This window comes from Cylas formicarius, unplaced genomic scaffold, assembly GCF_029955315.1.
Source record: "Cylas formicarius isolate icCylForm1 unplaced genomic scaffold, icCylForm1.1 PGA_scaffold_1__22_contigs__length_36826433, whole genome shotgun sequence".
In the NCBI taxonomy this organism is placed as follows: Eukaryota; Metazoa; Arthropoda; class Insecta; order Coleoptera; family Brentidae; genus Cylas; species Cylas formicarius.
Genome location: NW_026844264.1, coordinates 4,007,437 through 4,032,891, shown reverse-complemented (window position 1 = coordinate 4,032,891; position 25,455 = coordinate 4,007,437). Strand labels below are relative to the sequence as shown.

The window sequence follows — 25,455 nt, the reverse complement described above, 5'->3', positions numbered from 1 at the left end:
CGACTTTCAAATAACTGACGTGAGATTAGCGAAAGTCAAAAGATTATGTTAAACTTACCGTTTGTGGTCATGCTGTACAAGCTTTGGTGCTGACCTTTCTTCCTATATAGTCTGACGACGAAGAATGACAACAAGCAGACCAAGAATATAGCAACGGTGAGGCCTATGTAGAGCAGTATGTCGTTCTGGGTACTCTGAATGTTCGCTGAAACAGAACACCAACCGATAAGTTAAACCAAGCCCCACTCATTTTAGATAGTTATGACAAGACCAAAGAAATGAGTAATCGTAAAAGTTTGAATGGGATTGGTTCTGAAAATAATTCTAAGATTTCAACATTTACTTGAATAAAAAGACTTTAGTTCTATTCAAAATTATTTATCCGACTCCAACCAAATAACAGCTCAAACAGTTTTCATTATCAATGAAAAATTTCAATTGGGAAACCACTTCCGAAAAATTCAAACCCTTCATCGTTTAACGATTTTCGCGTTATCAGTTATACCACCGACTTTATTTGAAATACTTTAAACAATTTTATATAACCAAATGTTTCTTGGTTAATTTAATAATACCAAAAATTCAACTGACTGGCCATTTTTTGAGTTCTTTTCAGTGTTCTGTTCTTTTTATTCTTTTCGATTATTGAAAGGTATTGGATAAGATAAATCATTCACTTCTGGAATCTAAATGAAAATATTATGGTTTTGGTTTTGATAATATAGCTTGCTTTCTTATAAGTTCCTATTTAGATGACAGATTTCACTCTATACAGTGTAATAATAATTAAATTATCTGTTCGGGACCATATGAGATCCGGGATTCCACAAGATTACATCGTAAGGCCTTGCTCCTTTATAGGGATCTTTTTAAGCCACTGCAGTAAAAATATCCGCTACCAGTTGCTGATGATACTGAAATTTATTTTTCTCTTGATAACAGAAGTAATCTTTCTAAAAAATAGAACTTCAAACTTAATCCTGAGAAAACTCATTTTATGATTTTTTGAGCAAGAATAAGTAGATTTTCTTTAAAGCAATGTTGAAATCTCTATGGACAATGGTAATACTGTTTTACAAAACTTCTAAATTCCTCCTGCTGGATTCCTCAACATTCCTCTACTCAACAACAATCGACGCAGGAGAAATCCATAAGTTTTGTAAATAGTATTATAGTAGCCTGTGGAAGCTTCTTAAAAAAATTAATGTAAAATATTGGTTTAGTTGACGAGATAAAAAATTTGGAAATACTAATTGATAGTAATTTTAGGTTTAAACAACACTTTTCTTGTCTCGAAAAATGCTTTACACCATATTTTATATTTCAAATTAAGCTAAGTTTTGTGTAAAACCTTAGTACTGTTTCTGCCTCGATGTGGACACCAGAAACAGACTTGCAATAGTTTAGCATGACTTTTAAATGTGTACATCATCATAAAATTATTTAAACAAATAGTCCGCCAACTCAATCAGAGAAAGATTGCTATTTCACTATAATGTTCATAATTTACGAGGTATATGAATAAATTGTCGATTTCAGGTGACCAGAGTGCTATGTTTTCTTAAAATGCAGCTTTTTACTTGATAAATATATAATTATATGTAATATAAATTTTGTGAGGGGTTAGCTTAATAGTGCAGGCAAGTGACTACTGTTCAACACGGTTATTCTTTCTTAAAATTATATTTTAAAAATATGTATGTGATATTTTAGGCATAGTAATCTCAGGATATGGTGATATTGAGGCGGAGGTGAGAGAACGAACAACAAAGGCAACAAGAATAGCAGGCGAAATAAAAATATGAAAGTGGAAAGTAAATCAAGAATTTATAAGGCAACGGTGAGACCAATTACGACTTACTCTGCAGAAACTCGATCTGATACAGCAAAAACCAACCAACTACTAGAGACAACCGAAATGAGTGTATTTCGCAGAATAGCTTGAAAAACAATGTTAGACAGAGAGAGAAATGAGAGCATAAGAAGAGCATGCAAGGTGGAAAATGTAAATAAATGGGTACACAGTAGAAAGAAAGAATGGAACGAACACATCAGCAGAATGGATGACAGAAGAATAGCGACAAATCACCCCTGGGTCGCAGAAGTTTAGGACGTCCTCGGAAACGTTGGTGCGGCAACTTGGCAGTCTAACTGGCGGAGGGTGACGAAGGAACGGGCGACTCGCCTAATATGAAGAAGGAAGAAGAAGAAAAAAAAAGAAGAAGTATGTGATATTATTATTATTATTTTTATTACATCATATAATTACTAAAGTCCACATTTCGCCCTACAAAAATCAACTTATGTTCCATTTATTATAATAGTAGTTTTCCAATTTCGAATACACTTCTATCGCGTTGCGAAAGCGACTATAAATAAAATTGGGTCATAACGAATGATCGGATCAAGACGCTGCTTGTAAACATCAGAATGTTTCGACGCCCCCGGCCACACACAAAATACTTATTTCCCATAGGAGAACCGGGAGAAGGGAAATTTCTTATTTCCACCTTTTTCGCGAAAGTTGCGAGTGTACCGCAATACTCTTTTGGAAAATCTAATAACTAAACGAGGTTAAAGCATCGAATTTCGTTTGTCTTTGGCGTAGAGTAATACTAACAAGAAACGCCAAGCTCATTCCGTATCACCAGCTGCTTTTAAAATGCGAAAAATTTGTTGTTTTGATGAATTCTTAAGATTCTGTGTATATCGAAACAAACTTCCAATTCCATTGGAATACTATATATAAATCTTCTGCATTCTTCCTATGTCGGTGGTTATTGAAACTGCCTCTCATTCTATTCTGTACCTGCTTATTCTGTCTGATGGGGGCTGAGATAAAGTGAGGTAAAAGTTGAAGATATGAGTCGCAGTTAAAATTGTTTGTTTTGCTCGGATTTTTCTTTGGTAGTAGCATAATATCCAGCTTTTTTCTTCTTTGCCGTGAGAACTGTTAGTTTTGTACTATTTAAACTCAATACATCCTAACATAGGTTTTATCACTGAATTAGGAACTAATATTCCCCCCTTCTTCTAAACTTAATTAATTATTAACACAGGCCAATACCTCAATGCATTACGCCACCATCCGGCTTTGATGTCATCGGTTGTAAACTCTCTTATTTCCAGAGCGGCAAAACTATCTTATAATTTCCATATTAGAAATATTAAGTGTTCCTTTAGAAAAACACTTCACCACAAGCACACAATTGCCACTGTGGTTCTTCCTTACATTTCAAAAGTGGTTAAAAATGCACTGTTATAACTAGACTACCCAAAAATTTTTCAACATTTCCAGTCCGTCAAAAATAAAATTCTGTTTGAAGCACCATGTGCTGCGAAGGATACATTGGAGAGACAGGTTGACAAATATGTAGGCTGAAAGAACAAGGCTACAGATAAACTCAACAGCAGTTCCCGAACATAACCGAGAATCCATACAAATCTCTAGACACACGAAACAGTCATCCGATAAAATGTTCATGGCCCTCCTCTAGCTACACCCCTTTAAATAATTATAAGTAGGAATAAAATAAACCAGTCTTAGTAAAGCTCTGAAGAAGCCAACAAGATGATTGGCGGAACGTCGGCAAGTTCTATTCAGATTTGTAGATTTGATTTTCACTTCTACCATTCACCATAACCATCTAATATTTTTCATAGTGTTAGTAAGTACTTAAAGCATTTGAAGCAGGTTGCAACCAAGATGAGTTGTAATAAGTTATTTCAGGAAAGTATAGGGTCGTCATCCAGATCGTCCTAATTTGGGTATCGGCCATAGGCGTGCGTAAAGTTTATGCAATAAATTTATTTTGGAAATCCGAAACTAATAAATGAGCAAGTACCTGATATATTGCCCCTCACTATTCCTTTATGACGGAATAAAGGGAAATGAGCATTAGTTTGGTGTGACAATGTAATTGTAAAATAATAAAATATATTTCGTCTGATTCGGTAATGGTTATGGATTACGCAAGTTAACATACACAACGCGTAGAGAAGTTTCCAACTTCATCTCAGAGAAAACACGAAATTATCTACCATTTAACAACCAAAAATATTGAATTTGAAGCTGATTTGTTAAAGATGAAACTGCCTACCACATATAGCCAACTTAAATACACATAGACTATTTGATCAAGTCATTGCGTGACACCTGGTGACAAAAGCAGCAAATCATGACCAGAAAATGTCTTTTTTATCCGGATTCACAGGAACCAAAATATCGATTCGTCTTAATAACACCCTGTACAATTCCGAAATTTAAAGGTTTGGGTTTTCTCGAAAACTAGTTGAGCAGATACAATTTGCATCGATGTATGTCACTCTCACTCAAATCCGGCGTAATTTGCATTAAATACGTACACACACGCGTGTATTTTGCTGCTGTTTCAATCCCGAACAATAAAACAGCCCGTCAGCTGCCGATGCGCCATCTTCCGTCTCGTATACGTGTGCACGCAACGTTGCAAAGGGAACACATTTGTTGGCCCGCATACATCATCAGCGAAGCGCGACCGAAACCTATTAGTTTACCTCCGAATGCCGTGGGGCTGCTTCGCACCGCGTCCGTTATATTTAACCCGAAACTAACCCCGGAAATGCTACGTTGCCGCCGTCGCAGAAGTCCACCTCAAAATAATTACAAAGCGGTTTTTTTAACCGCCTTCATAACTTTTACGCCGTAACATTTTATGGAGAAGTTACTACACGCTGCATTAATGTGTCACCCGAATAGAAGGAAAAGGGAAATACCAAGGATAACCTGGAGACAAAATACTACGAGTCTTCACGGTTTAGAAGCTGGCGAATCTTGAGATGTGGCGTATGGAAGCGGCCAACGCTTTAGGAACTCCGTTAAATGTATTTATATAGCAACGTTAATGAGTTTACTCGGTGGAGACTTTAGGGAAATTACGCATGAGCTGGCAACGTGGCAATCTTGTGCCCGTTGCCCAGCGTAACGAAAACAATCCCTCAACTCCAACGGTTTGTTATCTTTTAAACTTTAAACAAAGGTTCAAACCTTTACACAAAAAGTACTAGGCATGATGGCAGCTATATTATTCCTAGACATCAAACTGCATTATTTACTTTTTTTATTTATTTGTATTTATCATTTTAATTATTGTGTGCGAAAACCTATAATAGTATCGATACTTTTCCAACTAATATCAGTTTGGATTTTCGCATTCCTGAAACTAGCACAGCACACAATGTAGACATTTAAGGTTAAACTTAATACCATAAATACAATAAACTAATAGGCGTGTCATTTGTGGGTTACGTAACTGCTTTAATTATGTATTCATTCTGCTTCGAATTCCTTCAGTTCAAATTTATTTTTGGCTTTCAAAATGAACATTTGCCTTCTATTGTTTTGAAATTGACAAATTTTATTTTTTGTTTTGTTTTCCATTCAGTTGTGACTTTATTCTGTTGTAAATTGTAATAATTTTTGTATTAACTTTAGGAATTTGATTTTTGTTTATCTGTCACAGTAGAATTTCTGTATACTTTTCTTACTACTGTGGCCAGTGATACTATTTTTATGATAATTTTGAAGCGCCAACAACTGATTTACCTAATATTAACAAATTGTCTTTGAAAACAATATTGTTATTATTGGAACTACGTTGTTGCAATAAAACACTAGCACTAAGAAATTCATCGTTTTTTCTAACCCTTTCACTTTTGCTAGGGCAAAAGTATCTTGCTAACAATATCTTTGACCATTTGAGTGGTGTGAATTTTATTTTATTTTGTCTGGAATTGTTAGAGTTTTTCATTTAACATGAAAGCACAGTTTCCTATAATCACAATTTTTTTTATTTCGTACAATTTGCTAATTAAATCGAATGAATAAAGCAGTCTGACAACACTGCGCAGCGGGATGACACAATTAAAATTTTCTAATCGTCTAAATACGTAAAGCGCAGGATTACCCTTTAATTTTTAAATCTTTCCGTTTTCGATCCCTTTCTAGGGAATTTTCCTAGTTAGCATCGGAGATGTATATCGTTAAAAATGGCCCAAAATGAAGCGTCGCAAAAAATCCAGAAACGAGGAGCAGATGAGATATGCAGCAGTGACGCAAATTAAAATTTAATTTCAAATTTCTAGGAAACTAGTCGACCGAAAACAACCGAAAACGAACAAAGGAACGAAGAGAGGAATACATTTGGAACGCGGAGACGGAAATGTTCAAGGGGGTGATCGCGTAGACGCAGGAAGGCATCGCCTGTCTGCTGATTATTTATTATTACGACGCGTATACCAAAGGAATCTCTCATTGTGTTCGACGAAAGCGATCTTTTATTGCGTTTTTATTGCTTACCGAGCAGTTTTTCGTTAACGGTCGGAACGATCCTTCAGATTACGCAGCTGAACGTTAACGACATAGATCGGATAATTAAAGATAAATCTAATTTATTTCCTATTTATTTCGGGCATTATTTGTATAGCTTACTTCTTCGATAATAAGAGAATTACTGGTAATAATAGCATTCGAGGCGGTGTAATTATATTTACACCTGGCTTATGGTTTTTGTAACCACCCTTCTACACAGAACTAACCAAAACTTATCAAACTATCGTGTCGATAGGAACCACGGATCCAAACGATCTTCTGGTTAGTTTCAATTCTACTAAGGCGCCAATTAATGAAACTATCAACATTACCTCAGATATATTAAAACCAGAGAATCTGAAATCAAATCTTTCAGATATATTAAAACCAGAGAATCTGAAATCAAATCTTTTATCTATGGGTTGTTCATTAGCATGGAAACTTTTGATAGGAAAACTATAGACATTTTCCATCCAAAACCAAATCTTTGGAATCGCTACCTTGATGATACTTTTGCTATTAGGCGTCATGGTCAAGAGTATCTTAACTATTTAAACGCTAAACACACTAACATATGTTTTACATTGAATTAGAAACCAATATTGGATATTCTTATTAATAATTCATTTTCATCAATTCTCAATTCTCTTGTTTACATAACCGTAAAACTATCTTCATCCGAATCACTGAAACCAGAATTAAAACATCTTCTTTCAAATAATTTTCACATTAGACACAGAACACCTCCCAAAAGCAACCCCACACTTGCCACTGTAGTCCTTCCGTACATTACAGCATTCCATGCTTATACGGCAAAGAGAAACTTTGGAAAGACAGGACGTAAAATATCTACATGAACGACCTTCAAGACTACGACTAGTAAAATTGACGAGCATTACCATGAAACCGGAGAGATCGAAGAATCCATAAAGATTTCTACACAATCCAACAATCTTAAGTGCGCCTCAGGTCTTTACGCTTAAACAATATATAAGCAGGCGCAAAGTAGAATACAAACCAGTTTCATCTAAGCTTGCAACAAGTAATAAGTAATAAGCAACCTACGCAGAAGGAATCCAGATGATTTGTAAATAGCGTCATACAATGGAAGGACAAAAACATACCGGGGTAAAGACAGACCAAGGAATTCCTCATGAAATAACCGGCAGACTGCTAGACAAGAAAAGCAAGGCCCAGCAGGCATCTGAGCCTCACGGGAGAGGATAAAACACTGAAGTTGGAAGAAGAACTATACCAAGGTGCCATTCTCGAAGCTGGCTAGTTTATTCAGCTCAGTGACTATGGAGGGATGTTCCTTTGGGTCATAGTGACGCTAATTGTTGACTCTCCCTGACCTGAATCTGCATGTAGACGCCGGACACGTATTAACCAGATATCGTTTTCAGTTAGATCACCGCTAATTAATTTTCACTATGCACGAACAACGAAAGTTTAACCTACTGTCACTTACAAGATGGCTACAGTAAGTCACACTCTCATTAAACTTTAGCACGAGTTGTAACAATCCTTTCTAGTTGCCGGTTTTTGGTTAAGGCTTTGCTCAAACTACGAACAGAACTGAGCCATTGGAGCAGATGGAAAATGAAAATCGAAAAGCGCCCGTCGTATATTTGACTATAAACCGATGCGATGGGGTCTTTAGTTATAAATCGGGGTATTGAAATCGAAATTCGCAAATGTTCTGTACGTGACTGAAGGGTTAAGTAACCCCCCATTATGCTACGTGCATTCGGAGAATACTAAATCAGGTTTGAGTAAAGAAAATCGCGTCTCCCAATAGAACACTCGTCTCGATGGCAAGGCGACGAATCTGAAGGATAACCATTCGCGGAATTCAATATTCAGATATATTCAAAATTCATTATATTGCAAACTTTACTCCTGACTGGGAATCTACCTATCCTACATTACCAATATTTTTTAGAAGATTCTAAACGGTGAGAATTTTGAGGAAAGGACCACACTTTGAAAAGAACAAATTTGAAATCCATTTCTTTAAAAATTTGTGCTTTGTGCCAATGGCCTAAAATATGCAATTACAACAACAAAATTTTGGCTTCAATAAGAAATAAAATTACATTTTTAATCAGCTATGGAAACTATTCAGCAACTGATCATTTTTCTTCTTCAATTCTTTGGTGTTCCGATATGGCGTTTTCCATCGCATTGATAAAATCTCTTCTTTTCACTTATTTTCATTTTCTGGTTTATGTTAACTCCGTTCTTGTCTCTTTATGAGTTTGTCCAGTTTTGTGCAACATTTTACTTTTCGTAGGAATTTCATTTTTTGAGCTTGCCTTGCCTTTCTTCTTTTTACGTGGTTCTTCACGTTTCACTACATTTAAGAAGGTTGGTAGAGCTATTATGTATTCCAGAGATGCGTGTGAATTTGTAAAGTTTTTCTTCTGTGGCTGTACTTTGGTCATAAGATATATAGCATCCTAAGCATTTAAAGTGCTTTCTACCGTCTTTGATAATCCGAAACTACGTTTGCCCTTACTGAATATTTATCTGAGAAAGCCATGGTTTTCATTTTGCTTGATGATACTTTCATGTGTTTTTGGATGGATTGTTTTTATAGTATATGTTTCTCCTTGTAGGTCTTCTTATATTTTGGTCTAAATTTTTAGGGCTCTTCGTTTGCCGCTCTTTCAAAATGCCATCTATATATAAGTTAAATAATGTTGGCGAAATACAACACTAACTACATTGTTGACATTTTTCTAGTAATCTTTTCGCCCATATCTATCGCACATTTTGATATCAATGTGTAAATTCTGTATTACTCTTATTAAGTGTATTGCGTGCCTCTATTTTTTCATAATATTCAATAATGTGCATATTTTTTATCGTCAAAAGCTTTCCGAAAGTCTATAAAGCTTTCATGTTGTATTCTCTGTGATCGCCTATGATTTGTATATATGGTAGATCTATGTTTTCTGAAACCCATCTTCTTTCCTTCTGTTATGATTCGCAGTCTTTTATTTAATTCTTAGGTAGTTTTAAACCTTCGAACCTTTCTTGAACAACAAGTGACCTTGGCTTTATTCCATTCATCAGGAGAAGTGCGGTTCTCCAGCATTTATTAAATAAATGTAAAAGTATTTCTAGAGTTGAATAGTGATACCATCCATGCAAATCGCTTTTCTGTTTTTGGTAGCCTTGAAGCCTTCTGTTGTTGTATGATCGCAATGATTGACCCAATTTTCTTCGTCTTTGTTCTTTACCCGTAAACTATCATTTTCCTGGATGATTTCATTACTTTATGGGTCAAGTTTTCTCTTCTATGTATGTCATGTTACTTACTTCATTGGTTTTTGTAGTCATTTCCTTCACGAAATTTCTGTTTTTTTTAGTAAATTTATGTCTATTTATGTTATTTATGTTTATGTTTTCTTCCAATTATCTGCGTATGTGCTTGCTTGTTCTTTTCTTTTGCCGGACGCTACTGTATTCTTTTCTTTTGCCTAACGCCACTGTATATTTTGCTTTTTTCATTGTTTCAGTTATAGCTGCGAAATCAATTTTTATATTTTATGGTTTTATCAATTCATCGTTTATCCTTTTTTTTTTTTTTTTTGAAACACATTTTACACACATCTGATTTTTTTTTCTATTGTAGACATGAAAAAATTGTACAACCTAACCTAAAGTAATTTAAATGTAGAGTAAGTTTTCTGTCATTCTTTGGTACAAGCAGCAAATTTGAAACATTTTTTTGAATTCGTTGCTCACGCTCCTTGGCTCTTTTCAGCCAAGCAGTTATTGAATTATCACATTCTTTTGATATTTGTGATGTGTTTGCCTTCTTATCCGCATCTGAAAATATTTTAGTTTTGAAAAAGACAAGTTTTATGAATCTGTACTTCATAAAAGAAAATAAAAAGAAGAGACTGGCATCTTATATTTTTAAAAAACAGATTTACATTACATTTACATCCGCCTTTTATGTAAAGGCTTGATTTGACGCTGATAATACTCTCGTGAAAGTGATCTTAGATGCTAGTCTCCACGATGGAAGATTTTTATAATACGAAAAAAACATTGATGTAGGTATACTTTTATGTATTTCGTCACATTAAATACAAATCTCATAAAACTCTCATTGGTAGAATCTCCGTTATGAGGAGTAAGTTACTATAGTGGGCAAAAAAACTAGGCGAAATTTGACTTTTCAGTTTGACAGTAAAGGCCTATTTAAATGCAATATTTTTTGCCAACCTTAAAATTTTCCTAGTTTTTTTTGCTCGTTATGGTACCTACTATCAACATGAAAACAAGCCCTAAAAAATGTGAAATATGAATGAATTAACTCAACAACCATTTTATGTGAAAATTTGATTCCTAAAATAAATAATTTGTTTTTTTGTGGGGGGGGGGGGCGATTCATGGATCCATTAAAAAAAAGCTTTTCTGAAAATAAAATAATTTACATATTTTTTAAATTATGCAAATATGTATCTAAACATATAATTTTGTTCTGGGGGATTTTTTTCTAATATTGCTTACTTAAATAAAAAATTAGTTTAGTTTTGTATTCCTAAATTTAGCTGCTCAAAAAACATGAGCAATAACTAAGCAATAAGATAAGAAAAGAAGTCTATAATCAAAAAAGGTATGCAATCTAAAAAGTACATATAGGTACATAGGTCAGATCATCTATTCAGCGCATATCGTTGGTATGTCATGTACACTAAATCCAGAAGCTATCCCTGGGATGTATATTACAGTATATTCTTAGTATATATGCTAACGTATAAGGCTAAGAAACTCCTTCACGTGTCCCGGGACATGCGACTTAAATTGGACGTTGACCGGATATAGTGAGGATATTGTGCGCTATTTGGGTATGTCGTCATCTCGGTCATTTTCAAGTTTCCGGAGTGAAAAATGTACAGAATGTCAGAGTTGTGGTTGGAAAACTGAAAATTGCCGTAACTGATAAACCGAGGCAAAATCCTTATGGGCCGCGTGAGAGGTCAATTTTTTTGATGTACCTTTTCGTCTCTCTAGAAAGCGATTGGTTAGAATTAAATGTTACTTCGTAAGTCAACTATTTACGCTTTTCGTATATTATACTGGCTACTCACAAAATATCGATTCAAGCAGGATGTTTAAATGATATAGGGTGAATCAAAAATCCTCCCGCGGATTTTGTGGAAGTACCATTGGGCTCCTCTGGAGCCCTCTATGCCAGGTATGTGGAACTTTTGACAGGTTGTGGGCCAAACTTTAATGATCGCGTCTAAAATTAGTGTTGTAAAGAACTGTTCATAATTTTTAACGATAGAGAGATGTAAAATAATACGATATTGTTATTGTAATAGACTTCATAAAAATAAAAAATTAAATGGAAAATATAGGTATAACGTTGTAATTGTTTCGAATTATCACACACTACGTAAGTTAAATAGCGACACTGTAATCAATGGGACACTTGAGCTTGAATTTGAGAAGGCGACCCATCGATATTTGGATTAATTCCAGTGATACAAAGACGTAACGAAGTTTGCAAATTATAGTCAATCAAGCTTGTACGACGTTTTGATTTAATTACTTTCTGCACCACTCTAAGCTGCACAAAATTGTAGTCTTCGAGGTATTTTTTGTAGAAATCGCACAACTGCATGCCATCAAATTTAGATTTTAGGAGTGAGTTTTCTTGAATCTCTATCAGTTCCATTTGCAAGTGTATTGGAACATGTTGTACATTACTAGGTCTATTACTGTCTGTCGAAGCGGTAAGAAATCTATTCGAAAATTGTTCCGACAGTAACTTTAGTTCTTCAGCACATTGAGTATAAGCCGTATTTTCATTAGAGAGGGTGGTGAGATAGTAACAAACAGATTGTCTTCTAAAATGCTTTCAAATGGCTGGAAAGATTATTTACTAACTGTCCTTGTTTTTGATGTTTGAAATAAAAATCAAATAACTTGTAAGCTTGATCAGAAATGCTAAGTCAGATATCCATTTTGGGTCATTCAATACTATATGTTATAATATGTCACGTCGTCATTTCATTAAAAAACGCGACAATGATTTTGCCCTCGAGAGCGAATAGAATTTATCGTTTCTAATGTCACATTCATTAACATTCTGGAGTAGAAGTTGTTTAACTTAAAACAAACACCACACACATATCTAATATTAACATAAAAATAAAATGCAAACGCCTTTTGTTTTTCAGCTACATTTAAACGTGGAACATTTGTTTTTGTTTGGCTGCGTGAGCTGTAATCTGATCCATTGAATTAATATAAGTCTGAATTCTCTATTTCAACGATAATGGCTAACACATTTCGGGGACTTATACGACCACCAATTTTGCGCCCAGAAAACTTTTTTTACAGCAATTTTGAAGTAGTAGATTCTTTTTTGCAGCTACTCTTTTTGAATCAATAATGTCGAGCTGCGTAGTCAGAACTTGAGATGAAGGCGCAATCGGTTGCAGATCAATCAATGTTTGAGCTGATGTTGAGGAAGGTGAATAGTCATCAATATCCACATAGCGCACAGTTCAGATATATGACTTGGTTGCTGCACTGTCTGCCATTATCCGAAGGCAATGTAGTGGGAGCACCAAATATTAAAAAAACGTGAAGTAGGTGATATGATACTTCTTCTGCTCTCTTGGTTTTTAACGGTTGTAACTGAACAAACTTGATAAAATAATCCTGGTAAACCATTATAAATTCGTGCCATCGCTGTGTGATTGCAAGTCTATCAAATCGACTTGACATCTTCGGAACTCACCATTGGTTTTATAACAATACCCTTTTTAGGCGCACTGAGTTGCATTTGACCTGTTAAAATGTGAGTTTCGGAAAGCATATTTAACAACACTTGTAAAATAAAACTAGATATTCGTTTCACCTGGTTAGTTTATTTAACTTTAGTTAACTTTTGTTCGTCGCTCACTTTTAAAATATCAAAACGTTTTAAACGTCTGTGGCCCAAAGCAGTCTTGTAATTATATTTGGCAGAAAACGTTAGAAACGATTTTAGAGCAAGATAAAAACAATTGTCTTCATGTTTGCTTTTTATTAGTGTATCTGAATTTTCACGAAATTGATCACTACTTACTGCACACACCACATCACACAAAAGCATCTTAGTGGTTTCTGACATCGAAGCTTATATGTGTTTGTCGACATATACCGGTTGCGTCGTTCACGAATTCGTTTGGTGTATGTCAACAATCACTAATTTCGGTCTTTCACGATAACATATGCGAGGGCTAGTCCTGCCATCTAGCGACTAACGTTTTTATAGGGAAGTTAAACATTTTGAGGTTAGGTTTACTCAGTTGGGTTTTGACGAAAAAGTGTTGTTTGTGTATTTTATGATAAATGAAAAAAATTTTGACAATTAAAAATTAAACTTAATCGGGAGCATTTTCGTGCAACTTTAGAAGTGGACTAACTCAATAGCAATGCATCGATGAACTTAATTCGACTTTTGGAGTTAAAGCAAATCTGTTTATCGCTGGTTTTCGGACGTGGTTCTTGTTTTCTTAAGGATGAATTTTGTAAAGGCCGTCCAAAATCAGTGGTTGTCCAAGAAAACATTGATGTAATGCGGAAACTGATTTTGCAGGATCGTCATGTGGCTTACCATGAGAGGTATTTTTGAGCATTCGTGAGTGGGACCAGCATACATAGAATTTTGCATGAACTGCTAAAAAAATTTGTTCGCGTTGGATTCCACTCAATTTGACATCAGATCAAAAAAAGACTCATGTTGATTGGTCGAAGGACATGCTAAAAAAACGATCGCGGTGCTTCCAAACACTATCTATGCATATGAACCTGAAAGTAAACAGCAGTCGTCGGTGTGGGTCTTTCAGAATGAAACAAAGCCGACAAAAGTTGTTCGTGTGCGAAGCACCTCGAAAAAAAATGGTAGCCTCTTTTTTCAGGAAAACTGACCACGTTGCAACTCTTTCTTTGGTGAAAGGTAAAACAGTTAATTCTGAATGGTATACAACTATTTGTTCGCCGAAAGTCTTCGAAGAAATTAGAAAAAGCAACCGCCGAATATGAATCAATCTCCACGACGACAATGCTAGCTCTCACGGATCAGTGCAAACAAATAACTTTTTGAGCATTAAAAACGTTGATTTGATGACTTCTTTTCATTTCCATACATTAAGAATAAATTACGCCGACAACGATTTTTGATATCAGAAGAAGCGATTGATGCGTTTAAAACGCATATTTTGGAGGTGCCCGACTCGATGTTAGTGGTTTTATCGAATGCAAAAGTGTGTTGATCATCACGGTGAATAATTTGAGGAACAATAAAGTCATATTTGTTGGTAGCTTATAGTTTTTAATTACAAATCCCGAAATATAAAAGGTAGCCCTAGTACGAAGCTACAAAGCAGATTGAAGGCAAAATTGAAAAAGAATAATTACTTGTTAAGTCGCTACTCAGCCTGCGCTCCAACTTTTAGGGCATTGGCTTAAACTTTTCCAATAGAGTTTTTTTTTGCGGGAAATCGTAGTGGTCGTCCTGAGACATTCAAGTTTTTGAAAACGTTCTCGATAGCGAATTGTATGGAAAAACATGAATACTCGCCCTCGCCCGGAGGAATCCGGAAAACATCCCCGCGCGCGTCACGGAGCATACCCCCACGGAATTTCGTTAAGATTTAAATAACGCTCCCCTACCACCTCGGATGCGGGGAACGGCGAGCTTTTGTCACTTTGAGGGGGTCGAAAGGGGGGGAGACATTTCCATACGACCGACAAGGGTGAATACTTACCAAATACCGGCGCATTTATACAGGCGAATATATGAGGACATATAAAGGAATATAAATGAAAGGAATCGTTCAAAAACGGGAAAAAGATGTCGTCTCTGGGCGTCTCTTTGGCACAAAAGGGCCTGGGAATTTTGTCCTCGGCGGCGGATTCCGCGCGCCGATAATATGTCTAATAGGGCTCGCTCTCGTTTTTCTCGGTTGGCAGATTTCGAGAAATTTCGATATATAAAACGGGTCATTCAGTATCGTACACGTGCGACTCCATTAGATTTTTCCCATTCCAAAGAAAAATAATTTTTCGCAAAATTTAAATTCGATTCGATTTTGGAAAAACTGCTTATCAAAAAGTCTCGAAATATTTGCCTTCATGCAATTTTTGGTTGGTTGTAAAATAGGTGAAAACAATTTCCGGTAAATGTTTAAATTTTTTCAACTTTTGTTTCTAGGACAAATTTTACAAACTTGTTCAAAATTCGATAAGTGAAAATAGAGTAGCCCGTACCCTATATGCAATACGCTAGTGTTTTTTTTTTTCAGTTTAAGGCCGATAGACACAATGGCTACTGGAATTTCTGCGTGTATTTAAATGTATGTAAATGTAAAAAACTATTTTTTGTAGGCAAGCACGATGCCATGGTTTCGAGCAAAATTTGCTTTATTATTTTAAATAAATTTAGTTTTAAGAGGTTGAATAATTATTCCAAGACTAAAAGCGAGAGAAATGGGGATGTTTCTTTGAAGTTCCGAATATAATCCAATTCTCTATTGAGTTACATTGAAACGCAGTTTGTTTAAACAAATTGTTTATGTCTCCTTTGTTATAATAGATTTTAATTTCCCAGTGTGCATACCTATAGTTTTGGTTCGGAACCGATATCCCCAGCTATAGGTTCTCCAGTTGCTTCTTGAAAACTTTTTTCGGTGAGATTTTTCCTGTTCGATATTTAGTATCCCATAGTTATAAAAAAGTTATATACAGTTCATACATGTATTACGTGTTTGTGCTATTTTAAGCATAATAGTATACCATGCAACAAATTATATACTTACCTAGTTTTTAAAGGAAAGTTGTTAACCGTTCGAAGCAAGAAAACAACGAGTAAGGTTAAAACCGCCAAAGTTGATAATAACAATTAATTATTAACATTTTCACATTTTAAGAAGAGTTACAAATGAAATGCGTTTTTGAAAATGGATTCAATCACTTGTAAACCAAACGCAACGATGATCCTAAGGAAATGAACCAGGAAAACTTTCTTTGTTGGTTCGAAAAATAGCCATTGAAGAACTTAAGTGAACGATCACGTAATAGTTCGAGGACCAATTCTGAAATAAAAAATCTTCTCCACGCATGCAAATATTGATAATATCTATTTATTAATATTTGGAGGTAATTGAAGGATAACTGGGTTGTAGGATAAATATATCAGTATATCCAGGGTTCGTCAAAAGTCACACAACGACCATATTACTTAGTAATTATTAGACTTAAATTTATGAAATTTAATATACATCGGTTGCTAATTGTGTTAGATGCAATGACATAGGCGAAGTTACTATATTTATGGTTTTTTTACTAAGTTACTAAACTTTCTTATTTGGAATAGAAAAAAAATAGAAAATTGTAAGCATTCTTCGTGTAACATATACCCTATACCCATATTCAACTGTTTTTGCAGATATGACAAAAAAGGAAAATTGGTAATAATTATATCAATAAACTAGAATTTAATTTATGATCAACCTCATTAATGATTTTATAGAATTGCTAAACTTTAATAACAGTAAAAACAATTTAAAAACAAAGAAAAAATGTGCTTATTTTTACAAATGCTCAAGTTGACTGCTGATTTTGATGATTACCCATTCTAGTCAATCAGTCATCACTGAGAAGAATTTTGCCATATATAAGTACAAGCCAAACAAGATAGATTTTCTTCAGCAATTATCCGAAGATTATCCAGATCGGCAGATTGAATTTTGTGTTCGTGTTATTGATGAATCGATTTTAATTCCAAATTTCTCAAGTTATATCCTTTTTCGGATCACGAGACTTTTTGTTGGAATGGCTACGTTAACCAAGAATACCTGAATCAAATATTTCAAAATCAGTAGTAGGCGAAAAGGGACTGTCGAGTGGCCGCCTCTTCGGCAGATTTAAATCCCTTAGATTTTTTTCTTTTGGCTCAACTGAAACCAAAGTGTACAAAACGAAACCCAACACCTTGACAGATTTACAATAGCGGATAAGAGCCGAAATTCGTCAAGTAGCAGAAATACGTCACTTTGTGTTGTTAACATAAGCATTTTTTTCTCATTTTTAAACATTTTTTTTTTGTTATTAAAGTTCATTAGTTCGTTAAAATCATTAATTATATCGCCTATAAATTACATTCTAATTTATTTATAAAGTCTTTTTTGATTAGCCATGAAGGAGAAACATCGGCAAATTCAAATCGGAGTTTTATTGCATGCAACCCAGGAAAACATCTGACGGAAGGATACTGTTATGTTTTTTTTGTTATGTTTACATGTTTAAAATATAAAATACTTTTATTAAAGGTAAATATGTAAATAATGGCAACGCTGTGCCGTCTGAATTCGATGACGTGGCTTACTATATGGTATGGGTTATAAATGGCTTTTTTTATAAAAGTCTTTATATTAAATACATATATAGTCATCTTTCGTATAGTTGAATTTATAAATTTAATAAAAATATAAAATTATGAAATTTATTATTATAAATTATTTGTAAATTTATGAAAACAAATGCTTTGCGCCGATTCCCACACATAGATTCCGGAAAAAACTGCTGCTATTTTTATCTGCCTTTTTGCATTTTATAATTTGATGCGTTGCAATATTTACATGAAAAAATAAGTGCAGAAACACACGCATAAGTTGTATCGTGTCAACCCGGCTTTGCTTTGTGACTTTCTTCACTATTTGACTTCAATAACTAATTGGTCAGACCTGCTTGCAGGCTGGAAATGGTATTCGAAAGTAAGCACGAAAACGTTAAATAATTACGGACCCTTGTCTACCTACGTAGCGCAGTTCACCTTTTATTTATGTTTGTGGCATTTTGCCGCAAGTGATACATACCGCCCCAGGGGGACCAATTCGAGCGTTATCGGGATCCCTTTCTTCGGAGGGCGGCCCACTGTTTTTCCAACGACCTTTATCTGGTGGAAATTTCAGCCTAACATCGTCATCATCGCCTCTCATCTACCGCAAACCAATTAACTGCTTTTTTTTATGGTAACTTGCGTGGAAAATTGCTCCCACGATTTTGCCATCAAGTACGGACTAAACTGCGTCGTTATGTTTAAACTATAAAACAAGAATAAAGACACTGCGTGGACCGTAAAAAGCACGTGTTTACGTCTAGTCGCTGCACTTACAACCCATTTCCTTTAATAAAGACGCGTCTTGAGTCTGTCAAAATAATCCATATTTCTAAACAAATCGGCGATATCGCTCGCGTATGTGTGGCAGTCAATTTTCTCCTCGTTTATTGTTCCAAGCATGAAAAACTGGCGCGAACGCGATCATCGCGTCACATTTTCGCGCAAATACAGCTTGCGGATTAGTCCTAAGCTTGAAATATATATTCAATAAACATATAAACAATCGAGATCACAGACAGCGCCCGCCTGTAATTAATGTGTGGTCGAAATATTAGGCAACTAAATATATCCAACAAACGCGCCTTCACCAAAATTGCTTTTATTTTGGGCGTAAAACTAGATTGTTATGCATGGAGATAAAGATTTAATGTTTTATTTTGTTCAGGGAGACTTCAGGTGAGTTTTGGTTATGATTTCAAAATTTTGCTTTCGAAAATATTATGTTTTTGATTTACTTTTGTTTTAGGCCAGGGCTCTCAATTACAATAGCCGAATCGGAGAATTAGCCAGAAAATCATAAGGCAGTGAAACTTCAAAACAAAAATACTGAATATGCTGTCCTAGATGTTAATACCATACTTTTACATCAGAAGAAGGATGCAAAAATTCCAAAAAGGTGCCACTAATAGTACACTAGACAGACTACGCGTTTTATTATTAGATTTGTCGCTACTTTTTCTTCAATAAAAGTTTTCGTTTACCGTTTATTTGCGTTTTGATGTTTTCTTCTTTATTTTTAAGTAAATCATATTTATTAATAAAACAAAAGTGTATTTTTCCAAAAATCTCTCTCCCCAGTTAGAAGTATAGGTACTGAAATAAAACGAGGCATTATAACATGGACCGCGGCCATTTCTTTAAATTTCTCTATGGTTGGTGTATATTAACATCTCATATATGATTTACCATGAGACATTACTATGTATTATTGTTTCCCTAATATTTCTACGACCCCTTTTAATAGCTTACACGTCTATTATGTTACCACGTCACTGCTAAAAAGTGAAAACAAATTTAAAAGTCTTAATTCTGTCCTCGTCACATGACTCCCCATAAAAAACAATTTTAAAATGAAGATGGGACAAAAGTAGTTGGAGGAACCACGTAAAATAATTATTGTGTTTTACAAAAATAACTATTTAATTTTTCAAAGAAACTTCCACAGGCTACTGTAATACTTTTTATAAAAGCAAATAAAGGAAATGCTACGGTGGTCATGAACACAAATGAATATCAGGAAAAGATTCTTACAGACGGATCATATCGTCAACATCCAAAAATCTATCATTAAGGCTCTTTATCAGACTCCGTGAAAAAATCTGTCACCCCGCATGATTCTGAAATTCCTTGTCTCTATGGACTTCCAAAGATTCACAAACCCGGATTACCGCTTCGACCTATTGTCAGCACCATTGGTTCTCCAACATATTCTCTAGCAAAATATCTAGCTTCCTTATTAAAACCCTTTACAGAGAAAACTAACAATTTCGTATTTAATTCCTTTCAATTCATTGAGCAAATAAAAAGCATTAAATTAGATGCACAAGGTATTCTGGTTAGTTTCGAAGTAGAATCCCTCTTTACTAATGTTCCTATTCCTGAAACTGTCACCATCATTTCAGGTATATTAAAATCCGAAAATCTGGAACTAAACCTTCTCACCTTATTTGAAAAATGTTTGTCTGGGACATATTTTTCTTATAACGGTCAAACATTTGAACAAACGTCGAGAACAAATATGGGTTCTCCACTATCACCAGTCATCCCGAATATATTTATGGAAGCCTTTGAGAAGAAAGCTGTCGACACCTTCCATCTAACACCAAAATTATGGAAACGCTATGTCGATGATACTTTTGTTATTTGGCCTCATGGCCAGGAATCCCTACGAGATTTTCTTAGACATTTAAACTCTATACACCCTAATATACGTTTCACCATTGAAATAGAAACTAATAACACTCTCCCATTCTTAGATATTCTTATCAATAGAAAATCAGACCTAACATTGGGTCATTGTGTTTACAGAAAACCTACGCACACAAAGCGATACCTTAATGCATTGTTACATCTCCATCCCGCCCAAAAATCATCGGTTATCAACTTTCTTGTTTACAGAGCCGTAAAACTATCTCTGTCCGAGTCATTGAACCCAGAATTAAAACACCTTACCTCTGCTCTTCGCTCTAAAAATTTAAACATTAAAGATATTAAGCGTGCCATCACAAAATACACTTCACCACAACCTTCCAATAGCAATGAAACCGAAAGCAATCAAACACTGTTGACTTTCCATATATTCAAAATATCACTGACCACATACCAAAAGTTCTAAACAAATATAACGTGAAAACCAGATTTAGCACACTTTAGCACTTATCAAAGAACATGAAAGAGCCTTAAGACTAAGACAAATAAACTCGTCAGCAGTTGCACAGTTGCAACACAATCACGAAACAGGACATAAAATTTTATTCGATAAAACTAAAATTCTTGCATGTAATCAATTCAACTAACTAAGCAATCAAACTAACCAAAATTAACCAACGGAAAATCCGAGTATAGAAATCTATATGCAACCTAACCTGTCAGCAATATGGGAATCAGTCATCCGAGACAGTGTTTATGCCCCTCATTTAGCTCCGCCCCCCACAAACAATATAAAAGCAGGTACAGAGTAAAATGCGAGCCAATTTCAGTCAAGCTCGGAAGAAGGCAACGTTAGAAACGTTAGCTAGTTCGAGTCAACAAAAACCGACGCAGGAGAATTCCGGAAGTTTTATAAAAACTAAAGTAACTATTTAGTTGTTTAGACGCAAAAAAAATCTGTTGAATCTATTCTGTGGACTAGCAAAATAAACATTTTCTAATCTTGTATTTTCAATCTCATGAAATTCAAAGAGTTGCAACCTGTAAGTTAAAACCACTTCGTTAGATCAAAAGTAGTTTTTATTAATTATTTTTTTAAGTCAGTGCCAATAATGTAGGCTCTACTGAAGGTGCAGTAGCCTCTGCTTCACCATTCGTGGCAGGAAGGTTATTTGATAAAACTTTTATAAAAGCCAACTAATATTTTGCTAAAGAATAAATTCAAAAAATATAATTCTGAAAACAATGGCATATTTAAAAAGGTCTGGTAATGCTTTTTAAAATTTAATTGCATATTACGCAATTCTAATAAAGTAAATTTTATATTAAATATAGGTGTGTAAAAAAAATCTCCGAAACATTAAATGCTGATTCTCACTACAATAGTTCCTGGTATTGTGATGATTACATTTGAGCACTTGAGAAATAGCATTCGTCTGACCAAATAACCAGTGTGTGAGTGTCAGTTTTTCTACATGAGGATGAAGTTGCTGCTTCTGCACATCCTAAAACATTTATCTCTTTTTTTTCTGTTTTCTTTGTTGTATGTTTTATTTTCATTTAGCGTGTGAACCAATGATCCGTTCTCAACTAAATTGGCTTTTAAATGAGTAAATCCTTCGTTCCGCAATAAGCACAAACTTATAATGATAATCAGCTATAATAGCTTACTCACCGTTGGAAATAAAATTCGGAAGTTGCCTCAGAATTTTCATTATTCTCATAATTTTCATAAGTTGCTATTATTAAAAGAAATTGACAAGTATCAACCAAACGAAAATACCAAAACAACCCAAAGAAACTGCTACCTAAATCGCTGGGAATATTTGACATTTGGTTTCTGTCATAAACAATAGCCATAGCTTATCAAATTATGCATTTAATTTTCGAAAATTATCTATCTTTGCATGTTTTTGAGATATCAGTTTTCGCATTTTCAATAAGTTATCTGATAAATACAAGAGGAGCCTGAAAATGCAATTTTTCAATTTAGCTCACAACTTTCTATGTAAAAAAAAAACGGAGATACTTCGCAAAACTACAAAAAATAGCACACCGTGTACATGAGAAAAATTTCCGAATGAGTGAAAACGTTGATAATAAGGCATTTGTTTTTTATCGTTTGCTTTATTTGTGGTGATTTATCCAAACCCTCTATGCCATATTTCCCAAAAATTTATGCTCCCGTTTCTCTCAAAACAAAACTCCGGAGAGAATTTGTTAGGGGGTGGAGGGTAGGCCGCTGACGCAGTGACGCGAATATTTCATCCGGCATGCAGCTTTTCGACCTTTACTTACATACGTAGCGGCCGTTTTAATTAGCGTTTTAAGGGGCGGGGAGCTGCAACTGCCGCGATTTTCAACCGTTCATGTTTTCAGCAGCACTCCGGGTAATTACGGCTCGAGTGATTTACCGTTTAGGAAATTCCTGTTTATTACGCCATCGGGGCAAAACGGTCGCTGGCAAAAATCGATCAATTTCTTTTATTGCCCTTCACGATAGCAGCTTACGCTTATGTTTTATTTGAAAAAAATAAATTTAACGACGTTTATCAAAAACGCGGAAGAAGTAAAAGAAAATTATAACTAAGTTTTACAACTTCATCTAATACTTATTACATTATTAAGCCCTTTAACTAACGACAGAAAAAAATAAAAACGGTTTCTAGAAAGTTGTCTAACACAGTCAGAGTTATTACTGTTTTGAAGCTGAGACAAATGTTCTTTGCTCTCTCTCTGGAAAGAAGTTGTCGAAGGTATTCGATTAGTTTCGGAAATAAATGTCTCAAAGGCTAACGCATTTTAAAATACTAGGAGTCGTTAAACAGGTTTATTGCTAGGCTATCAATCGACTATCACTAAGACATGACTGGTATTGCTTACCTGGCCACCAGGTAGGGCTTTTTGATATAATCCCAAGAAAAATAATTTTCTGAAAAAAAATTCAAAGATACGACTTTTTATATGACATTAGTTAAATAAGATTCTAACAATCCAGTGAATTACCTAAAATGTAAATAAAAGAACAGAAACGAGAATTTTCAAAATTCTTTATTAGACATTTTGCAAATAAATAAATATAATCCAACAAATGATCGAAGTAGAGCAGTGGATCTTCTACGTTCCCTAGTCCATTAATTTTTCCGATAGAGTAAACAATTTTTTTTTGAAACTATGCAGTACGCCGCAAATGATGTCATCGAGTCTAGAGTGAGCGCGATTTTCATATCAATATTTACACTGTATAAACGAAATAGACATATTTTTCACGAATTTTGATATACAGCTAATAATTTAATCCCGAAAAGAACACTTTTATTTATCTTTTCTATTTAATCGAAAAAATGCTTGAAACAGAAGATATAGCCCCGTTTTTTGGTTCAAGAATTTTCCGATAGGGTAAATATTTTTCGAGAAAACAATTTTTTTCTGAAAGCAAAAATAATTTAGAAAATTCTTTAAAAAATACTTTGATGAAAATTTTCACTTTATAAGTTGTTATTAATGTCTAATTACCCTAAATTTGACAAATGAAACGGATGCCAAATGATATTTAAAATTGAAGAATTATCAATATTATTTAATGTTCTCTGAAAAGTATAGATGATACTCGAAAATTAAAACAAAATTGCTATTGTGTCACCATTCTTACTAGGCCTATTGTTTACAACCAATTGGAATCGAGTGTTAAATTAGACAAACCAATCAAAGGAACTCACACACGCAACGGGCAATTCAATTTTTTACAAACTAACCAAAGTGTACAAATATGATATTTACAAACCTTCTGGATTCCTTCTGCCTCGGTTGTTGATAATTTGAACTTCCTGACGTTTCCTTACAGTTGACTTTTTCTGAGCTTAAGTGAAACTGGATCGCATTCTACTCTGTACTCAGCAAGTTTTATTTATCAACAAACGAACGAATGAAACCGAATCCAGAAGAATTTTTAATAGTATTACAGTAGCGTGTGGACGTTTCTTTGAAAAAAGGTACAAAAACGATTGCATTACGTCTGGAAATTCTTACTCGTTTTCAAATGTTTATCAATATTTTTTCTTTTGGAAACCTTTTCCTTGAATGAAATAATTCTTGTCTAATGATTAAGATTGTCATGAAATCAAATTTGGTTTTTATCTACGCAGTAACCAAAACTAAACCTTTAATAAGATTTTACAGGAATAATAATAAATTAACTGAAAAGGGACTAGGATATGAAAATGTAATAAGTCAGCTACTGGGCAAATTCAACTTTTTTTCTAGTTCTCTATTTCACATTTCGGGTTAGCATAAAGGTAGGGAGGTGGGGTTTTCACTTGGTTATATTGCACTTATTTGAAAATCTATTGAAGCAAACAAGGTAAAATTGGTTTATATTTTTTGCAAAATGCAATATTTGAATTTGAATAGATTTGAATTTGTCTCAGCTTTAATACGGTACTCTCTTATGGTCAATATAAGAAAATTTTTCAAAAGCCAGAAGCCATTTTCTCTTTACCGATTTTTTTTTAATTCCCAGATCGACACCCAATAAATGAAACAAAACAAAAACAACAGCCAATCTAAAGTTCAGTTGAGAAATGTGAATTGTTTGTACATACTTACATAGAACTAGCTCTATTTTTTATTTGAATTTAAAGTAGATGTCTTCGAATTCATGAGCCTGCGCAATGGAAATATAGCGTTCGACTTTTTGTCGAACCGCCTTCGAACTCTCCGTTCTCTGTTTCAGACCAAGGAATTTTATAGCACAATAAGAATTTTTAAGAAAAAAAATTTTTTTTTCAGAAAATAACGTCCGCCGGGCTTGCCCTCTTAAATGAAAATAATTAAAAAACAAATTGGAATAAAAATACAGGGAGTGTTCTATTTCTCACATTGTTATTAATTATAATAGAAATGAAACCCTAAAACTTCAGTATTCAAAATTTTTTATTTGTTAATTATATTGTTTTTTATTTATTTATTTAACTTGCTTCCTTTCTAGGTCGAGGAGGATTTGTTAAAAAAGCTTGCTATTTGAAACGATCAATTG

At 34.4% G+C, this 25,455-nt stretch overlaps 1 protein-coding gene across 5 annotated transcripts in view; it reads right to left on the bottom strand.

Moving 5' to 3' along the window:
- The window catches only part of LOC132697481 (netrin receptor UNC5C), a 472,678-nt gene that overhangs the window by 10,335 nt on the left and 436,888 nt on the right, over positions 1-25,455 (bottom strand). For all 5 annotated transcript variants that reach the window (XM_060663046.1, XM_060663049.1, XM_060663051.1 and 2 more), the window contains one exon: positions 59-205. In XM_060663046.1, coding sequence (XP_060519029.1) covers positions 59-205 — 147 coding nt within the window. The remainder of the gene's footprint in view (positions 1-58; positions 206-25,455) is intronic.